The sequence below is a fragment of the Pelodiscus sinensis genome, unplaced genomic scaffold (assembly GCF_049634645.1).
Source record: "Pelodiscus sinensis isolate JC-2024 unplaced genomic scaffold, ASM4963464v1 ctg176, whole genome shotgun sequence".
Lineage (NCBI taxonomy): Eukaryota > Metazoa > Chordata > Testudines > Trionychidae > Pelodiscus > Pelodiscus sinensis.
The window spans coordinates 139,352-165,974 of NW_027465913.1; the positions used below are offsets into that span (position 1 = coordinate 139,352).

The following is a 26,623-nucleotide window of genomic DNA, read 5'->3' on the forward strand; positions in this document are numbered from 1 at the left end:
CATGGGTGCTGGGGGTGGGTGGGGCGGTGCTGCAGCCCCCGCCCTCCCTCGGCTGGAAGCGGCGTCCATGGTAGGCAGGGCTTGCAGTGCGGTTTGCAGGCTCTCGGCTCCCCCAGCTCGCCCCCCCCAGGCTGGGCACAGGCGAAGGGGACTCCCGGCCCTGGAGGCTGGTGTCAAGGGAAGGGGGTTAACCCGACCCCCCCCCCCCCAATTTGCCACTCACCCTGCCTGCAGGGGACCGACCGGGGGGGGGCAGCGAGAGACCCGGGGGCAGCAGAAGGGAAGGCTGGGACGCGGGAACAGAGGGGCCGGGGTCTGGGCTGGGCGATAGCGGAGCGAAAAGCCCACGTGCGCACTCAGATGCGCGCAGGGGTGTCACTCCGGATTGTATGCCCCGGGGGGGGGGCTGCACTACGCCCCGCTGCAGCTGCCGGGGGAGCCCGGCAGGGACCCAAGACCCCCTTCCGCGCGCCCAGCTCGGAAACGTCCCCAAACTTCTCTCCCGGCTGCGCGCCCGCCCGGAGCGGGGCCTCCCGCGCGCTGTGCCGAGAAGTGGGGCGCGGGGGGGGGGGGGGGGACTTCGCCCCTCCCTGGCGCGCGTCCGCAGACCCTGCCCCGGGGTAGGCAGGACCCTCCCCTCCCCGCTCCGTGCCCCTTTGGCTCCGGGCCTGCGCTCCGGCGCTGGCAGGAGGAGGGGTCTCAGGGCTCAGGTTACAGCGCGGCTGGGGGCAGGGGAGGACTGAGCTCCGGGCATATACACCGGCTCCTAGAGGGCAGAGGGGCCATATAACGCGGTGCCTCGGCCCAGAGCAGGCGGTGCAGAAGTCTGCTGGGGCCCTGGTACCTTGGATTCTCCTGCTGCTTCCAGTCACCGAGGGAGGATCGGCTGCATGAAGGCTCGGTAGCCCCTGGGGAAAAGCAGCCTCCTGTTCTCTCCTCCGCGCACAGAGCCCTGCATGTCTCACAGTTAGACATGGGCAGCTCTGGGCACTCAAGGACTTTAGTGCTGCTCGCAGCCATCCAGCTCCTTGCATTAGCCGTGGTCAGGTGTCAGGAGGACGATATCCGTAAGTGGCACCTTTTTCTTCTCCCCCCTTGGCCATTTCCCCTGGAAGGGGGAGGTGGGCTCCACGCCACAGCTAGGGCAGAGCCAGGCAGCGGGGCGCTGCAGCTTCGGGAGGGACGGGGTGGTGGGAGCAAGGGTTGCAGACCTGGGAGAGGTGGCTTTGAAAAAACGTTCCTGCAGACCTGGAAAACTGGCCTCATGTTTGAACCTGAGCTCGGAGGCCCCCCGGGATGGGCCTTTTCTCTGCTCGGAGCCGGCCCGGCGTTCCGGACCCTGGATGAGGCTCACTTGAACGCTGGATGCACGTGGATGGGAGAAGCGGAGTCCTGTCCCTTTTAAGGCTGGGTGGCCTTGGAAGAGCCGTGCCTTCATTAATCCCTGCCTATTATTTCGGCTCCAACCCCCCTCTCTGAGTTGCTTTCCACCCTCCAAAGGGCTCAGAACCCACCCCAGCGAGGACAAACCGGCTCCCCGCCTCCAGCAGCAGTGAAAGAGTTAATGCAGCCAAGCGGAGTGGGGTGGGGGGTTCACGGGGGAGCTAGACAATGGGACAAACCAGAGCCGGAGGCTTACAAAGAAAGACCTTTCTGTAGCTCTTCCGTACGTAACTCTCCCACCCGCTTCTCAGCTGGGGTGGGGTGTAAGGTGCAGAAGTTGAGGGCTAACCACCTTTTCGTTCAAGGATCAGAAAAGAAATCCCCTCCCCCCGCAAGATGAGGCCACCTGGAGGATGAGAGGCATTCCAGACAGACACACTAGACAGATTGTTCAACTTCTCCCCCCGCTCACCATCCCCCCCGAACCCAAAGAGGGAAGCAAGGGGACAAGTCCCATCCCCAACATTTTACCCTTTCTGCAAGTCCCGATCGTCGTGTGCAATAGCTGCAGGATGTGACAGTGAAGTCCAGGGCAGCCAGCCCTTCCCCCTACCCCAGACAAACTTCTGCTCTGGCATATTCTTCAGCCTGGAAGCTGGAAACTGTATTAGGTAGAAAGGATTTTTTTCACTTGTTTGGGCAGGTTTCCTATTGCTCAAATTCCATCCCTGTCTCCATACGCTCCAGACTGTAAATCAATTTCGGGGGGGGGGAGAGAGAGCGAGCGAGCTTGAAAATGCCTCTTTGCTCCCTTGCTTCTGGGCCTCGCCGTCTTTCCCACAACCAGCCGGAGAGTCCAGCAAGGAGGAGGTGAAATTCCTGCAGGCGCAGGGGCGTTGCTAGGCCCTTCTCACTGGCTTGGTTCCTGACAAAAGGGTCGGATTTGTAAGATTTCCCAGTGAGACACCTTCATCTGGCTGCGTGCCAGTGAGGCTGGAGCAATGTGGGGGGGGGGGCTGACGCCAGGTGGGGTGGCAGTCACCTCATTCCTAGCCCCACTGCCACATCCATCCCAGGAGAGGTCAGACGTTGGGGGCTACGCCTGGGAATCTGGCTACTTGTGGCCAAGGCTAATTCTGTTTCTTGTTCCTATTCCTGGCAAAAGGCTGCGGATTGGTTAGTTAATTCTGTTGTAGGAAGATGCTCTCCCCACAGCGGCATCTATTGTGCAGCGAAACTTAGCAGAGTGGTTCCTCTAAGCAGTTTTCTGCCGCCCTGCCTGCCTCTCTAGGTCAGCCCGCAGCCCGCTAGCTGCCACCCTTCCGCGTGTGGCTGAGCTCCTCAGGTGTGCAGCACAAGCAGGGGGACCACGCATGCCCCTGAGCTTTGTTCTCCAAAGCAAAGACTCGCACCCTGCGTTCCAGGAGGGGAACTTACTTTGTGTTCCGATGGCTCTCACCCTTTCGGAGGCTCATCTGCAAAAGTTTTCTCCAGGTCATGGAGGGAGCTCAATTCCCCATTGTGAGCAGCTTGTTTGCACAGGGGAGATTGGCAGCGATCGCTTCCAGATGGAGCCGAAATGCTGCCCTTATTTATTTAAACTGGTTCCTAACAGCGCCACCTGAATCGAGCTCTGTGTGTGCTCGAGAAAAGCCCCATTCATCAGAGGGAGGGTCCTCTGGGCTCCCCAAGGTGCCCGGGCTCCCTGCACAAAGGCCCCCCTGTCCTCTCAGCTGCTGCCATCATGTTTCGGAGGGGGAGGGAGAAACACGCCGCAGAGGCACTTACATTTTTATGGGTCTCCCCCTGTTAAGATGTGTTGCCATCAGGACAATAGGACAGTGAACTCTCCTCTCCACTTCTGGATGCTTGTTCCTTTTGCATTTTTGTGCCCCCCTCCCCCGCAAGACTGCAGCAGTTCCCCTCCTCCACCCCTGGGCTCCTTGGTCCATTCATGGGCTTTGACTTTGATTCAGTTTGTTTCTCTTTTATGGTGTTTTGATTAGAAAACCAGACTCCGCCTGGAGAGCGAGCCAGGGCTGTCTTTGTGTTTGCCACAGGTCTCTGTCTGCAGCGTGCATTCCAGAAGCAGCCGGGGGCATTTAAAGACCTTTCTTTGTCGCTTTGCTCTTCGCCTTTTCCCTAGTTTTTCTCCCCTGGTGGGCAATGGGGGAGAAGTTGAACAAAGCAGACTGGTGTAATGCTGCCCCTTCTGGGCAGTGCTGAGAGAGGGAATCCGCGCCTGATTCTCCTCCCTGTCTACACTGGCGTGAATCCGGAGTCACTCAGTTGGCTCCCACACCTGCGTAGAACTCGTGTGAAACCCAGCTCAGGCCTGGTGCGCTGGAAGAGCACACCGGCCCCTGTAGAAAAGAGACACGTGGGCTTGCTGGGCATGGGCTGTGGCTGCCCTGAACTCTACTGGGTGCCTGGGCACTGCTGTGGCGTCAGTTTTGCTCAGGCAAAGTGAGGGTGGTGGGGAATTAACAGGGGGGGTGCTTACAGCAGTGTGAGTAGCAGGAGGAGCCTGGGCCTTCGAGACCATTCTTCCTTGTCCTCCAGGCCTCTGAGTTGTGCTGTGTCTGTGGAGTGGCCTGTGGGGTGTCTAAGGACAGGTGTCTGGGAGACCCAGAACCGTGCCCCCAGGGAGCTGGCTTGGACCGGGAACCCGGGAGGTTATTTCTGTGCCCTGTTGCAGCTGGGCTGGGATTCCTGTAACCGATGCTGATGGTTTCTCTCTCCCTTTTGGTTTTCTCCTTTTTGCCTCCCTCTCACCCCCCACTGCGTCTCCTTCCCCCTTCCCTTCCTTTCCCTTTGGCACAGAGGAGGCAGGCAGCTGTGTGCAGGATGGGCAGAGGTATAGTGATAAGGATGTGTGGAAACCCGAGCCCTGCCGGATCTGTGTCTGTGACACAGGGAATATCCTCTGCGACGAGATAATCTGCGAAGACATGAAAGACTGTCCCAGCCCCGAGATCCCCTTCGGAGAATGCTGCCCTGTCTGCCCAACTGACCAGCCTGCTGTCAGCGGTCGTAATTTATTTATTTCCCTTCCATAAATAAATTACTCGAGTTCATTGCCAAGCGCAATAGCCCCCCAGTGGATGAGCACCCAGCAAGAGGCTGGGGCATCCATGGGACCTAGCCAGGAAAGGCCACTTCTCCTGGACTCCGCTGGGTCCACCTCTTTGCCTAGGACGCAGAAGGTCTGAAATAACAGTTTGGCCAAATCACAGACGAGACATCACCGGTCAGTCTGACAGCCCCAGTTCTAAGGGCATCTCAGGCAGGACCAAGCCTCCAAGACAACCCCAAAGCTGTCTCTGCCATGCCTGCAAATCAAGGCCCTGAGCAGCAGTGGGGCCTTATTTAAACCCATTGCCCACAGATCTCTAAGCCATGAAGGCGGAAGCGGCACAGTGCTAAGTACACAGGGCATGGGATTTTTTTGGTTTGGTTTCTTAGTATTTAGCCACTCCCCAGGGGCCAGAAATTGCAGGGTGTGCTGGAAACCCAGCTGCGATCTAAAAACGTGGTTCTGGGACCGGCAAGGATCAAAACTCCTTTTCGTTTCATTCCTGCGCGCCCTCCAAAATGACCTTGAGCCAGCTCGGTAAGAACCTCCAAGTTGATGGGGGTGACGGCTGATCCTGAGAGTCAACGTTCTGTGCCTGGCTTTGTAAAAAACCCCACTCCCTGGACCTCCCCCAGCTGCAGCGTAGGGCTGGGTTCTCAGACTCGCCCAACCTGGGGCAAAAGCCACTCCCGCTTGCCAAGCGTTGTGAGATCCTCCACCGAGGACCCATCCCAGGGCCAGGGCCGCTGTGAGACCTTCTCTGTTCTAGTCCCATTGAAAGCGGAAGTCGCCTTTCTTAACCCTTTGCTGACACAGGCTATGGTTCCGGCACCCCCCTGTGAGCGGGGAAGGGCTCTCAGCCTGCCGGTGTCCGGGAAGGGTTGAGCGCAAACGGTCACGATTTCCCACGCTGATTCGGGACCCTGCCGAACGTAGCTCTTAACGCTGCCGCTTTGGTCTTTGGCACGTTGGCTTCAGAAGATTTTCCTGGTCTTGCGCGCGTGTTTATTAACCCCCCTCTTCCTCTGAACGCCTAATTCTCCGGCTGCTTCGTGACCTTGCCCCGGTCCGTTCTGGGAGGGCAGGGGGACCAGCCTGCCACGGAGCTGACGTTTTCGCCACCTGCCATTGGCAGTTTGGAAGCCTGTTATCCCACCATGCTTTGCATGAAACTTTGCCTGTGTACGTGAAATGCTGGCCAATTTCCGGCCGCCCCCGGCAGAGCGGTGACAGCAGCACTCAGGCACTGGGCAGAGAGGAGAAAACCGGCGTTACCCCCATCACATCCCTCCCTGGCGTCTTAGCCAGTGACTTGTCGCGCGAGGTGCTGTCGTGATGGCATATCCGACCTGACCCTTTCTCTCTCTCTCTCGTTTCAACAGGGCAGCCTGGGCCCAAGGTGAGACCCTTGTTAGTCTTATTTATCTCAACCACCGGCACCTTCTTCCGACTTCCGCCTTTACTGCAGTGTTGAGGGTATTGCGTTCCAGTCTCTGTTCCGTTTACACTCCTGTCAACCAGGAGTGACTCCGCTGGAGTCAGTCCGCTGTAAGGCCCATGCAGGTGACAACGGAGTCAGACCCCCGGTGGATACACAAGTTGTGCCGGTTTAGTGAGACCGGTGCACCCTGGCCAGCGTGGACACTGTTCATCTGGCAGAGTTTATGGGCTTAAAGCACAGAGTGCGCCAGTGTGAACAGTCCTTGGCAGGGTTGTGCGGGCGCACAGGAAGCTGATTAGGTGCATTTCCTGGGACGGGTGTGCTTGTGGGCGAGGCTGGGGGGGCGTTGATTCTGCTGTCTAATTCCATGTGCTTTGCGTTGCAGGGACAAAAAGGAGAACCCGGTGATATTAAAGATGTGAGTTTGAATCCATTTTTCTGCGTGTCCGCCATTATTTCCCAGGGAGGTGGGGAGGGTGATTTTGGGGGGCTCTGTGTGCACATCTACACTGCAACACTGTTCCGAAATAACTTCGTCTACGCAGCCGGCGGTTATTTTGAAATAGTGTCACAATACTGTCAAGCTGGAGGACTTCTTCCTCCCACTCCTGCGACCCTCGCTGTGGGAGGAGTAAGGGAAGTGGGAGGAAGAGTGCTCCAGTTCGAAAGAAGTGCTGAGTAGACGCTACTGATTTCGAAATAAGTGAAGTAGCTCAATTTGTGGAGCTCATTTTGAGTTAAGCCCTGCAGTGTGGACGGGCTCTGTGTGAGCTTCCTTCTCCGCTAAGATTCCCTGCGTTTCTCTCTCCCACCCAGGTTGTAGGACCAAGAGGGCCACCTGGACCCCAGGTGAGGAGTTCACATCCTCTGTCACAATGTTTGGGGGCGGGGACAAAGACAATTCTTCGGAGACCGTTGAACTCCTCTTGTCTCACCTGTTTCAGGGACCTGTGGGGGAACAAGGACCAAGAGGCGACCGTGGGGATAAAGGAGAAAAAGTGAGTTTAAGAAAAAGCCACCAACAGAGGGCAAAAGAGCTGACCCTCCCCAAAAACCCACCCCGGGGATTAAATACTTCCAAGAGCATCACAGTGGCCCCTGCCCATCTCAGTATTTCTGCCTCTGAACATGAGAAATATTCTTTCAGAGCAGACGGCGATCTCATTTGCCATCTCGATTCTGGTGATGTCTAGAGCACTCAGGCATGGACCAGCTCCCTAGATATCCAAAGCGCTGTGGTTCCAGGACGGTGCAGTGTTTCCAAGGACCATGCCCCATGGCCGTGGCATATAGTTAATAACGAGGAATGTGTAAAATGACGAGGATACGCTGTGAGCTGTCTCCATGCCGGTTCCCCAAGCACTGCTCTGTAGGAGTCATAAGGACGCTCAGCCCTGAATGGCCGGCCGTGGGCCACTGAGAATGAGTTGCTGCTAACAGTTAGTGCTGTGTAGCTCGCGCACGCGGGGGCCAGGCCCGTCCCAGCACTGAAGGCACCGCTCTGTGTTAATAGTTATGTTTGCGATAGACCAGCCATGGAACCTACAGAATGAAGAGTTGATTATTCAGAATAAATAATCGCCCTTTGGCTTTCCAACGACTCACGTTACATCCGCCAAAAGGGTGCCAGACTGCTAGTCTGGGGTGACCTTTCTTCTTGCTCCATGTAGGGTGCTCCTGGCCCTCGGGGTAGAGATGGCGAACCTGGCACCCCTGGAAACCCCGGACCCCCAGGTCCTCCAGGGCCCCCTGGGCTTGGCGGAGTGAGTACCCCCTTTCTTTTTTATCTTCACATCCAGGACCTGTGGTTGAGCAGACTGATTGAAGGGGCCTTTACACTGGGTCCCGATCCTGTTTCATTCAGCAGGAGTCGCCGATTCAATAGGACTTTTATGTTGTTTTAGGGCTCCTAAGAACATGTAAATAATCTCCGTTACTCAGAATGCAAGGCAACCGTTTTATCGTCTTCCTCCCCGTCATCTGTTACTTGCGCTGCAGCTACTGATCCCCCTCCTGCGTTAAGCACTGGGCAGGCCTGCAGCGAAAGGCCTCTGTCCCTCTAGCCGCTGTCTGCCTTCGGTCCCTAGTCGGTTTCACACAAGGGTGCCCCTTGTGCTAACCTGCAGCTGCAGCCGCTGGGAGCAGACGGTGCACGGGCATGTTTAGACTTCTGCTAATATTCCTAGTCAGTGGCTTTCCTGAGGTAGCCCAAAGCGGCAAATACCACAAGGGAACCTTTTAATTCCCCTGTTCTGTTCCTGGTCAGCTATATCCGTGACTCCTGTACACAGCGCAGTTGTGCGGTGACTGACGTCTGTGGGGTGGGAGGTGGGCAGGGAGATACCCCACGGGGATAATTTTATACAAAAATCCAAGGAAACATTTTTGTTGGTCTTACCTTGTGCGTGATCAAGCTTATTGCTTTGGTGCAAATTTAACTCAATGGCGCCTTATCAAAAGGTCATTTTTAATGACCTCAAATGCAGAACACTATCATTAGAGTCATCGTGCCTGCGTTTCCTAGCCTCCCCGGCTTTCAAGGGAATGAATCGCTCTTCAGAATGAAGAGGCCCGGTTGGCAAGTTCCTTTAAAAAATAAAAACAAAAGGGGACGATTTCTGTCTTTGGCAAGTGTCCTTCGCTGTCTGTTAGAAGCGAACCTTTTCCAAAACAGAGCACACGACAGTACCGGAATGGTTTGGTCTTTTACATTTTTTTTCTTACTCTTCACAAAAATGTCCCCCCTCTAAACAGCCCCAGAGAAAGAGGCTTCCCTTGACGTTATAACTCAGAGGAAATTTAAAACAAACTGGTGGAACTTTTTGCATATTTGCCTCCAACTGATGTCCAGCAAATCGTTACGATTTTTCTGAATACCAGACCTAAAAAGCCTCATTTTGTTGGCGACATGAAACCAATTGCTCATCAGGTACAGGTGCAGAGCAGGCTGGACAGACCTGTCAGAGATGATCTGTCCTAGATGGTGCTTGGTTCTGCCCTGAGGGCAGGGGACTGGACTTGACGCCTCCCGAGGTCCCTTCCCGTTCTAGTGATCTATGATTTGATGATTCTTGCCTGCTCTTTCAAACGCCTCCCACTCAGCCGCTCTGTGCTCTGGTCCTGTTTGCAGAACTTTGCTGCTCAGATGGCAGGAGGGTTTGACGAGAAGGCCGGTGGCGCTCAGATGGGTGTGATGCAGGGACCTATGGTAAGACAGCGCTCCGATTCCTGCTGGCCTCTGGGATGCTGGGCGTCCTCTTTGCGAGAGGCTTGCTCTTTAGGGTTGAGCTTGGCCGGGGCTGGGGGTGGCTAATCCGGCCATTAAAACGCTGCTCGATATTGGTGAATAACGTGGTGATGGAATTCTGCACAGCAGAGTCTCTGTCCCTGTCCCCTGGCCACAACCCCCCAAATCAGCCCCGCGGTTGCGGAACCAAAGATTCCTTCGCACCAAGATGACTTAATACCTCGGCCTGCGCTCTGCTTGCCAGGCCCCGCCAGTCACGCGCCAGATCGTTGAAACGCGCCCTCCCGGGTCCTGGGCGTTCTGTTTAGGGGCTGCTCTCTGTTGCTTTTGGCCCCGGGCTGAGGAATGCATGACAGCAGCTACTGTGCCTCAGGAGCCCACAAGATTTCCAGCAGGAAATGTCTGCTCTCCAGCCGTTCTTGGCAGGCGGTGAATGGAGCTTAGTGAACATGGCCAGGTTCCAGGGGAACACGTGCGGCTTCTTTTCCCTTCCCTCCAAGCCGCTGCTGAAGGGACTAGTTCTTGGTGCTGCCTCTGGGGGGGCTGCGAATAAAAGGGGTCATTTCAAAGCCCTTCCCTGCCTCCCTGGCAGAAAGACCCTTGTTCTTTATGGGCCGTCAGCTCCACCCTCTCCCGGCGCGTGGAGATTTTCTTACCGACTCTGCTCTTTGTTTCCCGACGTAGGGACCTATGGGACCGCGAGGACCCCCCGGGCCATCGGGATCCCCTGTAAGTACCTGCCCTTGGGGGAGCGAGCGGTCTCGCTGCGGGGGGGCGACCAGCCCCTGGGGAGGGCGTCACTGAGGCGTCTTTGCTGTGCTGTTGCAGGGTCCTCAAGGATTTCAAGGCAACCCTGGAGAGCCTGGAGAGCCCGGAGCGTCAGTGAGTAACCGGGGACTCTGCTTTTGGCCCCAAGGGCGCAATCCCCCCGCTACCCGCCCGAACGCGCAGCCCCCCAGCGGTCCCCGCCCACCTCCCCGAGCGTCAGACTCCCAGGTGGTCTCTCCCCACCGAGAGGCCCCGACACCGGCGCCGCAGGAGCCCCCCTTCCCCTGCGCCCACGCCGCTGGATCGCTGATTGGCGGAGCTGTGCCTAGATCACAGAGGTAGCCCAAGGGATTTGGACACGCAGTTCCCAGGATAACTAGCAGGGACAGGGCATCCTAGCAGGGGATCTGGCAAATCTCCCGTCTGGGCGTGAGGCACAAGAGGCTGGGGACTAAGCTGATGACTAGAAAGGAAGGTGGCTCCGTGGGGCGGATCCCGACTCACAGCTCAGGCGGTGTCAGGCGCAGGGGGAGTCTGTGAGGCGCCCGGCGACGCTGTGCGCTGAGGAGGTGACGGTGTAAAGAACAGCTTTGTCCGCACCCAGTCGATGGCTTTGTGTGGCAGGGTGACCAAAGGGAAAGGGGCACGGAGAGACGGGGTGCAGATATCTAGGAGGAAGGGGAGTCCAGTTGATAGTGGAATTCGGTATTTGAGCCTGTGCCTGTCTTATGCTGGTCTGGAGAGGCCCACTCGGTAAAAACTGACTGCAAGGCATGGCCTGCTGTGCTGAAAACACTGTCCTGTCTGGGAGACTCACAGGCGGTATCCTAAAGCAGTGAGAGAAAGATAACTCCCCATTTTAAAGACAGGGAAACTGAGGCATGGGGGTGGTTAAGTGACTTTCCCACGGCCACACGGGGAGTCTGTGTCAGAGAAAGGGCTAGCCCCGCCCACCAGGATGGCTGTGTCTCACGCTGGCGCTCTTCCCACAAACTTACCCTCCCTCCCACGCACCGATGGCCAATGGCAATGCACGTAGTGGGGCACCAGGACTCGGCGCTCGTTGGGCCCTGTGTAACCTCGGCGTCGATGCTCTGGGGGGCAAACAGCCCACTGGTGAGGCTTGTTGTGGGGTTGCAAACAAAGGCCAGGAAATGGCCTGAAAACGGCGCCATGAGGCTCAGTGTGGACGGGTGCTCCCCCATCGGGCCTGAAGGACGGCAGTGGAGGGTCACCCTGGCTTCCCTTGGGTCACGTGGCTCAGTCCCAGAAGCCTCCCGTCGCCGATCTCACTCTCAGGACATCCCCCCCGAATTCTTCCTCTCTCCCTTTCGTCCCGTCCCCCCCTAGTCCTCGAACCAGCGACTTGGGGGCCTTTGGCAGGAGAGCTTCGCTGTGTGTCCTGCCCAGCCCCTCTGGCCCGGCTCACGCACGGAGAAGAGCGCCCCCTGCTGGCTGACAAGTTGTAGCTCCAAGTCCCGGGAGTCGCCCAGCCAGGCCAGCGCTGTAGCCCTTGAGAGCTGCCAAGCTCGCAGCCAGAGGTTTTATGGTTCTGTTTATTGCACACACGCATACGCGCGCACACATGCACCCCCACGTGCACACACCCATGCAATCATGCACACGCGCGCACACGCATATGCTCACACACATACACCCCCCATGCATTCACACCCACACACGTGCACACACACATATGTGCACACGCACACACACACGTGTGCACACATGAACATACACACATACGCACGTACATACTCACACGTGCATACCCATGCGCACACAGAAGCAGAGGGTATTGGGAGGAAGTTTCCAGCTCACGGCGAGGGCCTCTGCAGCCCGTCCCAGCGCTGCTACAGCTGTCGGCACCGCCCCCGCCCCTGCACCTCGTAGGTGCCCTACCCCCAAGCCAGTCCTTCCGCCCACTGAGGCAGCGTGATGTTCCAAGCCCATTAGCTGAGTTACCCTGAACTGAGAGGCCCCCAGGCCCCGTAAGCCCCGTGATGATAGATTGTTGTGACTCCAGTGAAAAGAGTCGGACTCTCCCACCTGTAGCCTGCCTGGCACGGCTTGCTCACTCTCTCTGTCTTTCTAGGGTGCAATGGGTCCCCGAGGGCCTCCCGGACCACCTGGGAAACCTGGGGATGACGTAAGTACCCTGGATCGGCTCGTTCATTGCATGGCAGCTTCTGCCAGCGGCTGAGCTCGGTGCCTGCTGGTTGGCAGAGCTGTGCAGAGCCCACGGCCCTGCAGGCAGCTGCAGCGAGTTGCATGTAGCCGAGCACCCAGCGTCATCAGCACTGGGGTTATTTCCGCTCGGTTCTTGCTGTGCCCAGTGTAACGCCCCGAGGCTCACAAGGGGGCCGTGGCTGCCCGGAAGGCCTGTGGGGTCAGCGCGCAGGCCTCTGTCCCGGGTTCTCGCTGCGCCGCGCTCCGGGCTCGCGCCGAGGGACGCTAAGGGGTCTCTCTCTCTCTCTCAGGGCGAATCTGGCAAACCTGGCAAATCTGGTGAACGGGGATCCCCTGGCCCTCAGGTAACGAAGGCTCCTGGCCGCGAAGTCTGGGTTACGAGGCAGGAAGGCGGCCGGCGCCGGCCCAGCTCGCAGGAGAAGTCGGGGGATGAACCGTTAAACCCGCCTGGGCTTTGCCAAAGAGACGCCAGGTTGTTGCCACCAGCGTGGGGCTCAGGGCGGCAGAATTCAGACCCACGGCTGGACCCGGGTTCAGTCCCTGCCCACTGCAGAGCAGGGGCTGTGCTGAGTGCCCTGCGCTCACAGCCACTCAGATGCTGGCTTTGGCGCAAACCATCTGCAGCAAGTCCTGGTGGTGTGAATTGGCCTGGCCCTCTTGCTAAGGGATCTGGCTCTACATATCCTGCGTTAGGCTCCTAGATGTGATGCTGACCTAGGCCTCTATGTTACCTGAATTTGGCTCTAGCTGTTACCCTACACGGCCCTCGATATTACGCTAATAGGGCTCTAATCTGTAGAGCCTGCAGATTCCCCGAGATCTGCTTTACATCCGCTGGTATCCGCACCCGCAGATATGGACACAGCTATCCGTGGCTCGTTTTGTGGATACGGGCGCATCAAATGCACATTGTGTCTCTAGGACCGTGCAACTTTGTGGCTTTCTGCTTTCTATCCGCCGGCGTCCGCGGTGCATTGACGCCGACGTGGATCCCTGCCCGAATCCACGCAGGGCTGTAATTGTCGGAATCTGACCCTTTGTGTGTCCCTGACCAACGATGCGCCGGAGGAAGATTCCAGTCCTGTCCCTGGAGCTAGTGAATAATGGGACGTCTGAGCACAGTTGGGGAACTCGCTCCCTTCCCCCCCGAGCTCCCGGCCGTTCCTTTGGGCTGACCTCCCTGTCTTTCCTTTTAGGGTGCTCGAGGCTTCCCAGGAACCCCGGGGCTGCCAGGAGTCAAGGGGCACAGGGTAAGCAGGCGGGGTTGTGACTCGCCCGGGGCTGCCCCCCTGCTCAGGCTCGCTGGGAGAATAACCGCACTGTGCGTCTCTCCCTAGGGCTACCCTGGCTTAGACGGGTCCAAAGGCGAAGCCGGAGCTGCAGGTGCTAAGGTGAGCGCTACCCCCAGGAGCCCGGTCTCTGCTGTCCAAAAGGGACCTTCCGCATGGCTCTCTGGGCCTGCAGGGCGGGAGCAGCCCGAGGGGAAAGTTACCGCCGGAGCCCTGCTGCCCTCGGCGCTGTACGAAACCGTCGTGGGAGGTGGCACCTACCCCAAGGCTCACAGGCTGCACGGCTCGCGGGCCAGCTCGTCCCATTCATACTCTCCCGGTTGTGCCCCTCCCGCCGGCTCGTCCCATTCATACTCTCCCGGTTGTGCCCCTCCCTCTGGCTCGTCCCATTCATACTCTCCCGGTTGTGCCCCCTCCCGCCGGCTGGTCCCATTCATACTCTCCCGGTTGTGCCCCTCCCGCCGGCTCGTCCCATTCATACTCTCCCGGTTGTGCCCCCTCCCGCCGGCTTGTCCCATTCATACTCTCCCGGTTGTGTCCCTCCCGCCGGCTCGTCCCATTCATACTCTCCCGGTTGTGCCCCTCCCGCCGGCTTGTCCCATTCATACTCTCCCGGTTGTGCCCCTCCCTCCGGCTTGTCCCATTCATACTCTCCCGGTTGTGCCCCTCCCTCCGGCTCGTCCCATTCATACTCTCCCGGTTGTGCCCCCTCCCGCCGGCTCGTCCCATTCATACTCTCCCGGTTGTGCCCCTCCCGCCGGCTCGTCCCATTCATACTCTCCCGGTTGTGCCCCTCCCGCCGGCTTGTCCCATTCATACTCTCCCGGTTGTGCCCCTCCCTCCGGCTTGTCCCATTCATACTCTCCCGGTTGTGCCCCTCCCGCCGGCTTGTCCCATTCATACTCTCCCGGTTGTGCCCCTCCCTCTGGCTTGTCCCATTCATACTCTCCCGGTTGTGCCCCCCCTTCCGCCGGCTTGTCCCATTCATACTCTCCCGGTTGTGCCCCTCCCGCCGGCTTGTCCCATTCATACTCTCCCGGTTGTGCCCCTCCCGCCGGCTTGTCCCATTCATACTCTCCCGGTTGTGCCCCTCCCTCCGGCTTGTCCCATTCATACTCTCCCGGTTGTGCCCCTCCCTCCGGCTCGTCCCATTCATACTCTCCCGGTTGTGCCCCTCCCTCCGGCTTGTCCCATTCATACTCTCCCGGTTGTGCCCCTCCCTCCGGCTTGTCCCATTCATACTCTCCCGGTTGTGCCCCTCCCGCCGGCTTGTCCCATTCATACTCTCCCGGTTGTGCCCCTCCCTCTGGCTTGTCCCATTCATACTCTCCCGGTTGTGCCCCCCCTCCCGCCGGCTTGTCCCATTCATACTCTCCCGGTTGTGCCCCCCCCAGCACTAGCATATAGTCCGTCTTTTCCCCAGGTGGAGCCCTTGATCCATTTCCATCCTCTCCCCCTGCATCCCTCCTTCCCGGCAGCAGCTCCCCACGAGGGTCCCGGCCCCCCTGGCGGAATCACCCGCCCCTGTTGCTGACAGCCAGGTGTGCTGTTAGTGCGCGAGGCCCCAGTGTTCAGTTCGGGGGGTTCTGTTGCCTGCAGGACTCCCCGCCGTGGGAATCAGTGGGAGTGTTTGTAGCATGATGGCCCGGCTCCGGCTCCGCCTCCTTACAGGAGCAGGGGACAAGGGCAGGAGGGGACTTAACTCCCTTTGCCTCTGATGTTCTAGGGCGAAGCTGGATCCCCTGGTGAGAACGGCTCTCCCGGGCCCATGGTGAGTTCTGGATGGTTATGTTTGTGATCGCAGAGCCTGGGGGTGGGCGGGGTTGCGCTGGGCTCTGCACCAGCCTCAGCCGAGATCAGGGCCCCGCTGTGCCACACACACAGCAGAGCTCACGTCCCAGGCAGGCAAAGGGGTGGGGGGATGGGCAGGGATTTGCCCAGGGGACGATGTCCCCAAACACATGGGGAAGCGAGAGCAGCCCTGAGGCTGCTGTAATTTATCCCGGGGCACAGAGAGTGCGAAGGGGACTCGGTGCAGGAGCAGAGGAGCTGGGGGTTGGGCTTAGCTGGGTGGCTTTGGCACACCCCTAGCGCTGGTTCGGGTGTAACTACCGGCGCTCGAGGCTTGTGACCAGAGGGCTGTACTGAGACATGCCCCATCGTCTTCATTGCTGTTTGACAGGGGCCCCGCGGTCTCCCAGGTGAAAGAGGACGTCCGGGCTCATCCGGGGCGGCTGTGAGTATTAACGTTTCCTTCCAGACTGTCTGCTCTTCCCCCCCCTGCAGCCCCATGCTGCCCAGCAAGGGGCATAACAAACCGGGACAATAATAGGAGCCTACGAGCATCTTGATACTTCCCTGCAAATCCCCCCTGCAAAATACCCTCTGCTCCCGCCCAGGGACGGGGCCGTGTGCACCACCCCCTGCCTTGGAGAGCGGTGGGGAATGATTCTCGCCCCTCTGGGATATTCGACCCCACGATCTGGTTTTCCCCTTTCATCCAAGGAGTCCCTGGCGGTGGTCGCAAGACCCTAAAACGCAGCCATTTGCTTGCAGAGGGTTTGCTCTGGGGGGGAGGCCAACAGAAACGTGTAAGAAATCGGACGTGTCGTGGGGAGATTGCAGGAAAATACATTTCCCGTTGAAAAAATATTCCAGTGGGAAAAGTGCAATTGGCACTAATCAGAGCTCCCCTCCCCTCGCCCCCTGGACAGCACTAATGCCAGGGCACCTCTTGTGCCCCCAGCGCGGGAGAAACTCTGTGATGCTTTAGACCAGAGCAGAATCCCAGCCAGGCCCAGAATCCCAGCCAGGCAGATATCGTCTGCGTCCCCAGGGACGCCTCTCGGCTTTCCGAAGGGCTCAGCTCCCACGCGGCAGTGAAAGGAGCCCTGGTGTGTCTAACACTCCGGGCAGGCCGGGCGCGTGTTGGCTGCCGAGCACGCGTCAAAATCTGGCCTGGCCCTGCCCCTCCGTTAGTGTCGCTTGCTTGCCAAGAGCCCGCCTCCTCGGTCGGTTATTCGCCTTGAAATCCCCCCGCCAGTGGCGTACTCAGGACAGCCATGCCTCCACGCGTGGAGGGGGCGTAGGCAGCCCGCCGCCAGGAACAGCGTTCCGCCGGCTCGCAGCGTCTCCGCGGGGGCTGGGCTGGCTGAGCTCTGCCGCGCCGGGCGGGAACTTTCCAGCCAGCGCAGCGTTTTCAGCAGGATGAGAGGAGTAATGGTCTGTCCCCAGCGGGAGCTACTGCAGCGTGACCCGGAGGAGGGGGGGGGCGCAGCTCAAGGGGCAGGCGCAGCACACGGCTTTGGAGAGCCGGCCGAGTTAGGCACCGTGGAGGGACGGGGACTCGGCCGATACCGGAGCTCACTGTGCTGTGTAAAAACTGGAGGCTCAGGTGCTCTGAGTAGTGCTCAGCATAATTGTAGGAGAGCAGCGTGCTTCATAAAGCTGTAAGTACAGGCGCTCGGTGCGGTGCTTCACAAAGCTGTAAGTACAGGCGCTCGGTGCGGTGCTTCATTAAGCTGTAGGTACAGGCGCTCGGTGCAGTGCTTCATAAAGCTGGAGGTACAGGCGCTCAGTGCAGTGCTTCACAAAGCTGTAGGTACAGGCGCTCAGTGCAGTGCTTCACAAAGCTGTAGGTACAGGCGCTCAGTGCAGTGCTTCACAAAGCTGTGGGTACAGGCGCTCGGTGCAGTGCTTCACAAAGTTGTAGGTACTGGCACTTGGTACGGTGCTTCACAAAGCTGTAGGTACTGGTGCTCGGTGCGGTGCTTCACAAAGCTGTAGGTACAGGTGCTCGGTGCAGTGCTTCACAAAAGTGGGTACAGGCACTCGGTATGGTGCTTCACAAAGCTGTAGGTACAGGCGCTCAGTGCAGTGCTTCATAAAGCTGTAGGTACAGGCGCTCGGTATGGTGCTTCACAAAGCTGTTGGTACAGGTGCTCGGTGCGGTGCTTCACAAAGCTGTAGGTACAGGCGCTCGGTGCGGTGCTTCATAAAGCTGTAGGCACAGGCGCTTGGTATGGTGCTTCACAAAGCTGTAAGTACAGGCGCTCAGTGCAGTGCTTCATAAAGCTGTAAGTACAGGCGCTCGGTATGGTGCTTCACAAAGCTGTAGGTACAGGCGCTCAGTGCAGTGCTTCACAAAGCTGTGGGTACAGGCGCTCGGTATGGTGCTTCACAAAGCTGTAGGTACAGGCGCTCAGTGCAGTGCTTCATAAAGCTGTAGGTACAGGCGCTCAGTGCAGTGCTTCATAAAGCTGTAGGTACAGGCGCTCGGTATGGTGCTTCACAAAGCGGTAAGTACAGGCGCTCGGTATGGTGCTTCACAAAACTGTAGGTACAGGCGCTCAGTGCAGTGCTTCATAAAGCTGTAAGTACAGGCACTCGGTGCGGTGCTTCACAAAGCTGTTGGTACAGGCGCTCAGTACAGTAGGTACAGGCGCTTGGTGTGGTGCTTCACAAAGCTGTTGGTACAGGCGCTTGGTGCAGTAGGTACAGGCGCTTGGTGTGGTGCTTCACAAAGCTGTTGGTACAGGCGCTTGGTGCAGTAGGTACAGGCGCGTGGTGTGGTGCTTCACAAAGCTGTAAGTACAGGCGCTCAGTGCAGTGCTTCATAAAGCTGTAAGTACAGGCGCTCGGTATGGTGCTTCACAAAGCTGTAGGTACAGGCGCTCAGTGCAGTGCTTCATAAAGCTGTAAGTACAGGCACTTGGTGCGGTGCTTCACAAAGCTGTTGGTACAGGCGCTCAGTACAGTAGGTACAGGCGCTTGGTGTGGTGCTTCACAAAGCTGTTGGTACAGGCGCTTGGTGCAGTAGGTACGGGCGCTTGGTGTGGTGCTTCACAAAGCTGTAGATACAGGTGCTCAGTGCGGTGCTTCACAACGCTATTGGTACAGGCATTTTGTCCGTTGCTTAGCAAAGCTGCAGATCCAGCGCTTTCCACAATACATGGAAGAGCTGTAGCTACACACAGCCGACGCACTGCTAAGCACAGCCGTGGGCTCAGGGCTGTCCTGATAGGCCTGTTGTGCCTGGGCACGTTTCCTACATTTTCCCCAAAGTCCCCCGGGCTTCCAGGTGTCAGCTGGGAGCACAACCCCCGCCCCACTCGCTGAGCACACGAAAGCCAGTGCAGGGCTGGGAAGTTGGGCCAGAGATTCCAGCTCCAGTCCCTGTTCCTGCAGGCGCCTGTTGGCTGGGGAGATGAGCCAGGGAAGGTGTGTTGGTGTCAGGGTGGGCGGGCATGGTGGGGTCTGGGCTTAGGCCAACATCCAACCAGGGGGCTCAGGAGGAAATCTCAGATTCTCCAAGGTAGCTAGTGGCCCAGCTCCCGTCGGTTTAACCCCCCCTGCTCAGAGAGCCCCAACTCAGCGAGCGATCGCTGCCTAAATACCACGGTGGAGTTGGGCTGAAGTTTCCCGGAGGGCAGCTGTGTCCTGGCAGGCCTCTTGCACCTGTTGCTGGCATCCAGTAGAGCCGGGACGCCCGGCTGGACAGGCTCCTGTACCGATCCAGGCTGGCATTTCCTGAACGGCCTAGGGGGCCAGGTTGGTTGGATATTCACTCCTCCCCGCCCCGGTGTCAGAGTTACGCCATAACCCAGCCCAGCACGGCCGGGCCGAGCCGGTTCGCATTGCAGCGTCGGTCCGAACGGAGGCCAGTCCAGGCAGAGCCAGTCTTCGCTGTGCCCCAGCACCGGCAGCCTCGTGGGTGTTTTCTGAAAGCCCCGGCACCGTCTCCTCACGACGCAGCCGGGTTCTAGCCAGCCTGGTTGCAGAGAAAAGCTTAAAGCCAAGGATCCCGGAGCAGACTAACCCGGAGGAGGAAGAGCCCAGAACGCTCCTGACAGTCCCACGTTGGGGCAGCAAGTGGTGCCGGGTGGCTCCATCGACAGCCCCCGAGCCAGGCCAGCGCTTCGTGGGCCCACACCTGCAGCCCAGCCCCTCGGGCGCGTTTCGCAGGACAGGTCTTTGTCCGTCCCTGGGCTCCTGCTTCCCGGGAGCTCACTCCGGGGCCGAGCCCAGCAGCCCGAAGTCACAGGAAGCGTTTCCTGGTGTCGCCGGCTTTCCTCCTTCTGCCCCTCCCCGCTGGGTGACGGATTCCTCCCGGACGAGACTTTTCCAGCTGCCCGAGCCCAGCCCGGCTGCTCCGCGGACACATCAGAGGCCTGGCCCCGCTCCCGGGCACGCTGGTGTCAAGCCAGGAGCTACGGGATCCCCCCCGGCGTCCATGGGGGTGTAAAACGCCGCACAGACTGACGCGTGGAGCCGCCGCAGAGCACCGGTTTGCCCAGGCCCTGCCCACATACCCAGCCCCTGGAGCGTGTCCGGGGCTTTCTCGGCAGCTGCCGGGTGGGGGACCGGACGGAGGCTACTCGGCTGTCTGCTCTGGGGACCAGCCGCGGCGGGGGGTGCGCGGGGAGCCCAGGGCGGGGCAGACAGGCCGGATTCTGACCACTTGGAGTCGTTCTGCGGAAGGCAGGGGGGTGACGCCAGGGTGCAAACCGTGGTCCGGGAGAAGCCAGAATCGGGCCCTTTGATCCTGGTGTAAACTGGTCATCCCCATGGCCCCCAGTGGCATTACAGCTGGGCCCAGGACTTCAGTGGAGCTGTGTTGGCTCTTACCCCATAGTCCCAGAGGGCAGCCGTGTCAGTGGGGAGCTGCAGAAACCACCAGGCGTCCCGTGGCATCGCCGGTACGTCTACACTGCGGGACGCCTCGAAACCAGCACGAGGAGCTTCCCCAGCGTGGACGCGCTACCCCCACTTAGAGCCCCTGGGGGCTGGGAGCAATTCGTGTGATTGGCCCTGGGGAGGGGCTAGTTTGAAACAGCAGCAGCGGAGCCTCCACACAGGCCTTTTCGAAACAGCGGTTTGGGAAGAGGCGTCGTTCCTGCTCGAGTGAGGTGACAGATTTCGGAAGACGCCGCCCGTTATTTCCAAACGATTTCGAAATAACGGAATGGCCGCGTGGAATGAGCTCACGTTGTCATCTGGAAATAACGGCGACTAACGGATTTATTAGGGCATCCGCTCCTGTGGGCCAAGGCCACTTCCTCAGATGCCCTGGAGTGGGCGTTGCAGGAGCAGCAACGTAGAACCGGGCGAACCTCCCTAGTCCGGCGCTCTGCTCTGGCAACATCCAGGCTCTGGCACGATTTGAGTTAGCCAGAAGTCTGCTTATCAAGAGGGTGGCCAAGTTTCCTGTGCTCCCCTAAAGCCCCCAGGGGCCGCAGCCTCGTGTACAGCCCGTGTGAAGAGAGGCTGTTCGGCTTACAGTCCCGAGGGGACTGGACTCGCAGCGCCCAGTGGCTTGCAAAAATCCCTGCCCCGGCTTTAATGGGAACGGAGTCAAAACTCCTTCCTTTGACATCGAAAGGGCCAGATCCCTGCTCCGCTCCCACGGCCGGATTTGGCTAGGGGCTCACCCCGGCCCTCTGCACCCACATCCCCAAGTAGGTGTGGCCCAGGGTTGCTGAGATCAGTGCCCATCAGTAGGGGGCCAGAGGCAGCCTGGGCCCCCAAAGAGCTAACAAGAGAAAAACAAGATCAAGGATCTCAGCAGAGCTGGGGGCAGAAGTCAGGTTTCCTGAGTCTTAGTCCAGAGCACTACCCACTAGGCTGCAGTGTCTCGCCTGTTGGCCTCTCGCTTGCTGGGTCACCCACCGAGCAGGCTCTGACCCGCTGCCTTCTTTCCACAGGGTGCCCGTGGCAACGACGGTCTCCCTGGCCCCGCCGGCCCCCCGGTAAGTGCTCTGCGTTCAGCGCAAACGTTTCTTTCCTCTGCAGCCTTCGCCCAGGAAGCAGGGTTTGCGGAAAGCTGCCCCGTGGCGCTTTAGAGGGCTGGAAATATCGGTAAAAACGGGCCCCTGCCGGGGCAGCCTGGCCTCCCGCCCCATCGCACCCCATGCCAGGAGCGTGGCGCTGGCTGCTGTGTGTGTTGCGGTAGCGCCGCCCAGCCCCGGCTGCGCTTGGCGCTGTACAAACCCGGGGCCTGTCCCGCAGAGATCTCCTGCTCTCGATAAGGCCAAAAGCGCCACGTGCCCTCCCTCTCCCCCCAGCGGGGCATAGGGGATGGCTGGGCTCCCCTTAAATGTCTGTCAGCCCCCCAGTGGTGCGCACCATGTTCTGTGTGGTTCCCCAGCAGTGTGTGCCTGGGAGCGACACATGGAGAGCCCCCCCGCCCGCGAGCTCCCCCTCCCCTGCGAGCCCCCCCCGCCCGCGAGCTCCCCCTCCCGTGCGAGCCCCCCCGCCCGCGAGCTCCCCCTCCCCTGCGAGCCCCCCCGCCCGCGAGCTCCCCCTCCCCTGCGAGCCCCCCCGCCCGCGAGCTCCCTCTCCCCTGCGAGCCCCCCCGCCCGCGAGCTCCCTCTCCCCTGCGAGCCCCCCCGCCCGCGAGCTCCCTCTCCCCTGCGAGCCCCCCCGCCCGCGAGCTCCCCCTCCCCTGCGAGCCCCCCCACTCGTGAGCTCCCGCACCCGTGAGCACCCCATCCGCGAGCTCCCCCTCCCCTGTGAGCTCCCTCACGAGCCCCCACCCGCGAGCCCTCCACCCAAAATCCCCCCACCCGAGAGCTCCCTCCCGCGAGACCCCCGCCCGAGAGCTCCCCCTCCCCCACGAGTCCCCACCCACGAGCCCCCCCCACCGGAGAGCTCCCCCCACCTGAGATCCCCCCACCCAAGAGCTCCCGTCCGTGAGCCCCCACCTGAGAGCTCCCCCCACCCGAGAGCTTCCCTCACCTGCGAGCCCCCCCACCCGTGAGCCCCCCCGAGAGCTCCCCCCACCCGCGAGCCCCGTGCCAGGAGAGGGTCACTCCGGGGCAGGGGCCGCTGGCCGGCGCTCACTTCTCTGGGCAGTGCCCACTGCCTACATCAGGGATCTCAGCAGCCCCGAGAGCCCCGGCCTCTGACTTCGATTTTAACCCTTCGAGGACCCTTCCCGCCCCACACTGAGCCCTTTGTCTGGGCGCCGATGGGCTCCCGTCCGGGCACCACCCCAAAGGGCCCACCCTGCCCGCCCCTGGAATCGGGACTTTGCCGCTCTTCCTCGCGGGGGCTCTGACTTTTCCTTCTCCCTGCCAGGGTCCCGTCGGCCCCTCTGGAGCGCCCGGATTCCCCGGCGGCCCGGGCTCTAAGGTACGTGATGTGTCGCCAGCCGACTGAGCCAGGGACCAGCCAGAAGGGCCCTGCCCGGCCTTTCGTAACCCGCCGAGCGGCTCAGTTCCTCCAGCCTGGCCTGTTTTCTCAGGGCCACCTGCTGGAGCAGCGAGCAAGGGCCGGGGAGAAGGAGCTAGTGGGACCGGAGAGAGAGGAGGAGGGGAGAGAGGGAGGGAAGGGAAGGAGGGGAGACCAGAGGGAGGGAAGGGAGGGAGGGAGGGAGGGGAGACCAGAGGGAGGGAAGGGAGGGAGGGAGGGAGGGGAGACCAGAGGGAGGGAAGGGAGGGAGGGAGGGAGGGGAGACCAGAGGGAGGGAAGGGAAGGAGGGGAGAAGAGAGGGAGGGAAGGGAAGGAGGGGAGACCAGAGGGAGGGAGGGAGGGAGGGAGGGAGGGGAGACCAGAGGGAGGGAAGGGAAGGAGGGGAGACCAGAGGGAGGGAAGGGAAGGAGGGGAGACCAGAGGGAGGGAGGGAGGGAGGGGAGACCAGAGGGAGGGAAGGGAAGGAGGGAAGGGAAGGAGGGGAGAAGAGAGGGAGGGAAGGGAAGGAGGGGAGACGAGAGGGAGGGAGGGAGGGTGAGAGCAGGGAGGGAAAAGAAGACGAAGCGGGGAGGAGGCTGAATGCTCAGGAGCCCGCACGAGGAAGCAGACTGAGGACCAGAGCGGAGGAAAAGGGGAAACAAGGGAGCAGGAGGAAGAAGAGAGCCTGGGGCAGAGAGGAGGGCGGGGGGCAGCCCCGGGGCAGCACAAGAGGAATGAGGGAGCCAGAGAAAAGCCCCGGGGCAGGTGAGTCTGGCGGGGGCGGGGGGCAGCCCTGGGGCAGGTGAGTGGGGCGGGGGGCAGCCCCGGGGCAGGTGAGTCGGGCGGGGGCAGGGAGTTGCCCCGGGGCAGGTGAGTCTGCCCCCCCCCCGGATTTCCCGGTGCCCCCTCCAGCCAGTGCAGGGAGCCCCCGGAAGTCCTGTCTCCTGCCCAGCCTGTGGATCTCTTTAATCAGCTGCGCAGGAGCCTGCGGAGCAGAGAGATCTGGGGGCTATTTCCCGGGAATCCCCTGCAGCAGGCGGGCTGGGGGGCACGGGCCCTGGGTTGCCCTTCCCCCCGAGGGCTGGTTCCCCCAGTGCCGGGCCCCCTGGAGCGACAAGGGCGGCCCAGAGACAAAGGCCCCTCCCCGTTGCCCATGCGGCTGGGGGCAGAGGGGAGCAGAGGCTGCTGCTGAAGCGTCTTCATTCGGCTCCGGGGCCGTAATCCCAAGAGGAGAGAGTTTGTGGACAAATCACTAATCGCCTGGCCACGGCCACGGCCACGCCGCCCGGGGGGGGGGGGGGGCTGCGATTCTCCAGAGTCTTCACGACCTTCCCAAACCCGCCGGGGGCTGGAAAATGGACTCAGGCTCCTCCCGGAGACAGACTCGTGCTGGTGCCGGGAGCAGAATCGTCCCTGCCCGGCAGCTCTCTGGGCCCCAGAGCCGCGCCCGCGAGCCACCAGGGAGCAGAATCGTCCCTGCCCCACCAGCTCTCTGGCCCCCAGAGCCGCGCCCGCCAGCCACCAGGGAGCAGAATCGTCCCTGCCCCACCAGCTCTCTGGCCCCCAGAGCCGCGCCCGCCAGCCACCAGGGAGCAGAATCGTCCCTGCCCCACCAGCTCTCTGGCCCCCAGAGCCGCACCCGCCAGCCACCAGGGAGCAGAATCGTCCCTGCCCCACCAGCTCTCTGGCCCCCAGAGCCGCGCCCGCCAGCCACCAGGGAGCAGAATCGTCCCTGCCCCACCAGCTCTCTGGCCCCCAGAGCCGCGCCCGCCAGCCACCAGGGAGCAGAATCGTCCCTGCCCCACCAGCTCTCTGGCCCCCAGAGCCGCGCCCGCCAGCCACCAGGGAGCAGAATCGTCCCTGCCCCACCAGCTCTCTGGCCCCCAGAGCCGCGCCCGCCAGCCACCAGGGAGCAGAATCGTCCCTGCCCCACCAGCTCTCTGGCCCCCAGAGCCGCGCCCGCCAGCCACCAGGGAGCAGCCGGGAAGCAAAGCGCTTGGCTGTTCTTGGTGTTCGCTGGCCCACACGTGCCCCTGAGATCAGAGCCCCACCGTGCTGGGAGACCTGGCCTAGATGAGCCCAGTTGACATGGACCAAGAGTGGGAGGGAAAGTGAGCTGGGCAGGGTCACACAACCCAGCAGTGGCAGAGTCGGGCATTGAGGTGAGCTCTCCTGATGCCCAGGCCGGTGCCTTACCCACTAGGCCACGCTGCCTCTCCTGTGTACAGTATCTGGGTGGAGCAGCTAGCCCAGTCCCAGGGACCCTCCTGGGCCACGGTGGTTTGAACGGGGGCATTTAGCCCCCCTCCCCTGAGGGAGTTTGCCTCGTTACCCCTTTTCCTTTGCAGGGAGAAGCTGGCCCCACTGGCGCCCGGGGGCCCGAGGGGGCCCAAGGCCCTCGAGGTGAATCTGGCACTCCCGGCTCCCCCGGACCTGCAGGAGCCTCTGTAAGTAACTGGCCGGGGGGGGGGGGTAGCCAGGGGCTCTTGTCTTTGCTCCCCAGCCTTCCGGGGGGAGGGCAGGAATCCAAGGGCAGGCAGAGGGCCCACCCAGGTGATGCGTTACCTGAAGAATCCCAGGGACCCCGCCTGTTCAATGCCTCCAAGCCCAACCCTCTTTTGGTATCACGCCCCCGCCCCCACCCGGGGCTACGGGGAGTAGTAACCTGGTTCTGCCAGTGGGGAAACTGAGGCACGCAGGACTTGAGGGTCCAGATCCCCAAAGATCGTTCGGCCTCTAATGTCCACTGAACTCAAGGGGATTTAGGGGCCTGAATACCCCGGGGGACCTGGGCCCAGCTGACTGGCACACAGTGACACAGGAAGGGCAGCATTGACCTATCCACTAGGCTGTACTCCCTCCTGGGCTGGCAGACCTGGTCTCTTCCCTCTGCCTTGTGTCAGGAGCCATCCCTCCAGTCAATTGGAGCGTCCCTCCGGGGCCTGGCTAGCTGGGTAGCCCTGCCTTTCCCGCTGCAGCCGCTCCGGGCCCCTGTCCCCTGTCCCGGCGGGGCCCGGCCCTCATAGCCTGCCCCAGAGGGCCCCTGGCTGCGCGACTCCCCCACTGAATTCGCTCCTCTTTCCGTGGTGGGTGGAACGACTGCTCCCCTGCAGACCCCAGGCCCCCGCCCCCGGGCCATGCCCAGGGCCTCTCTGCTGCTCGCTGGGCGTGGGAGTCACTGGCCCATCTTCTCCTTCTCTAGGGCAACCCCGGAACGGACGGCATCCCGGCGCCAAGGGCTCGGCTGTGAGTATGAGACGCCCGGGCCGTGGGGAACACGGGGCGGGGGGACCATAGGGGAAGAGACGCCCGGGCCGTGGGGGACACGGGGCGAGGGGACCATAGGGGAGAGACGCCCGGGCTGGGGACGCGGGGCGAGGACCATAGGGGAGACGCCCGGGCCGTGGGGGACACGGGGCGGGGGGACCATAGGGGAGAGACGCCCGGGCCGTGGGGACGCGGGGCGAGGGGACCATAGGGGGAGAGACGCCGGCCGTGGGGGGACGCGGGGCGAGGGACCATAGGGGAAGAGACGCCCGGGCCGTGGGGGACACGGGGCGGGGGGACCATAGGGGGAGAGACGCCCGGGCCGTGGGGGACGCGGGGCGAGGGGACCATAGGGGGAGAGACGCCCGGGCCGTGGGGGACACGGGGCGAGGGGACCATAGGGGAAGAGACGCCCGGGCCGTGGGGGACACGGGGCGAGGGGACCATAGGGGGAGAGACGCCCGGCCGTGGGGGACGCGGGGCGAGGGGACCATAGGGGAGAGACGACGGCCGTGGGGGACACGGGGCGAGGGGACCATAGGGGGAGAGACGCCCGGGCGTGGGGGAACGGGGCGGAGGGGACCATAGGGGAAGAGACGCCCGGGCCGTGGGGGACACGGGGCGAGGGGACCATAGGGGGAGAGACGCCCGGGCCGTGGGGGACGCGGGGCGAGGGGACCATAGGGGAAGAGACGCCGGGCCGTGGGGGACACGGGGCGAGGGGGACCATAGGGGGAGAGACGCCCGGGCCGTGGGGGACACGGGGCCGAGGGGACCATAGGGGGAGAGAC

The 26,623-nt window shown here is 61.4% G+C and overlaps 1 protein-coding gene across 2 annotated transcripts; it reads left to right on the top strand.

Annotated features, from left to right (window-relative positions):
• Positions 1 to 706: 706 nt before the first annotated feature.
• LOC102455782 (uncharacterized) lies at positions 707 to 25,822 on the top strand. 2 transcript variants are annotated; one of them, XM_075916622.1, is made up of 20 exons: positions 707 to 1,067; positions 4,207 to 4,413; positions 5,842 to 5,858; positions 6,286 to 6,318; positions 6,717 to 6,749; positions 6,845 to 6,898; positions 7,571 to 7,663; positions 9,031 to 9,108; positions 9,832 to 9,876; positions 9,976 to 10,029; positions 12,011 to 12,064; positions 12,396 to 12,449; positions 13,302 to 13,355; positions 13,443 to 13,496; positions 15,121 to 15,165; positions 15,577 to 15,630; positions 21,098 to 21,142; positions 22,473 to 22,526; positions 24,914 to 25,012; positions 25,768 to 25,822. In XM_075916622.1, exons 1-20 carry the CDS (start codon positions 974 to 976, stop codon positions 25,813 to 25,815), a joined length of 1,269 nt encoding a protein of 422 aa, XP_075772737.1. In that variant the 5' UTR covers positions 707 to 973; the 3' UTR covers positions 25,816 to 25,822. The 2 variants fall into 2 exon arrangements, with proteins under 2 accessions (XP_075772737.1, XP_075772738.1); XM_075916623.1 differs by lacking the exon at positions 4,207 to 4,413 and having other exon boundaries at positions 711 to 1,067.
• The last annotated feature ends 801 nt before the right edge of the window (positions 25,823 to 26,623 follow it).

Bases quoted from the DNA above. Each gene is read 5' to 3' on its own strand.
- LOC102455782 (XM_075916622.1), top strand. From the start codon at position 974: ATGGGCAGCTCTGGGCACTCAAGGACTTTAGTGCTGCTCGCAGCCATC. The intron at 6,899-7,570 runs GTGAGTTTAAGA...TGCTCCATGTAG, and splicing joins GTGGGGATAAAGGAGAAAAA to GGTGCTCCTGGCCCTCGGGG. The intron at 22,527-24,913 runs GTACGTGATGTG...TTTCCTTTGCAG, and splicing joins CCGGCGGCCCGGGCTCTAAG to GGAGAAGCTGGCCCCACTGG.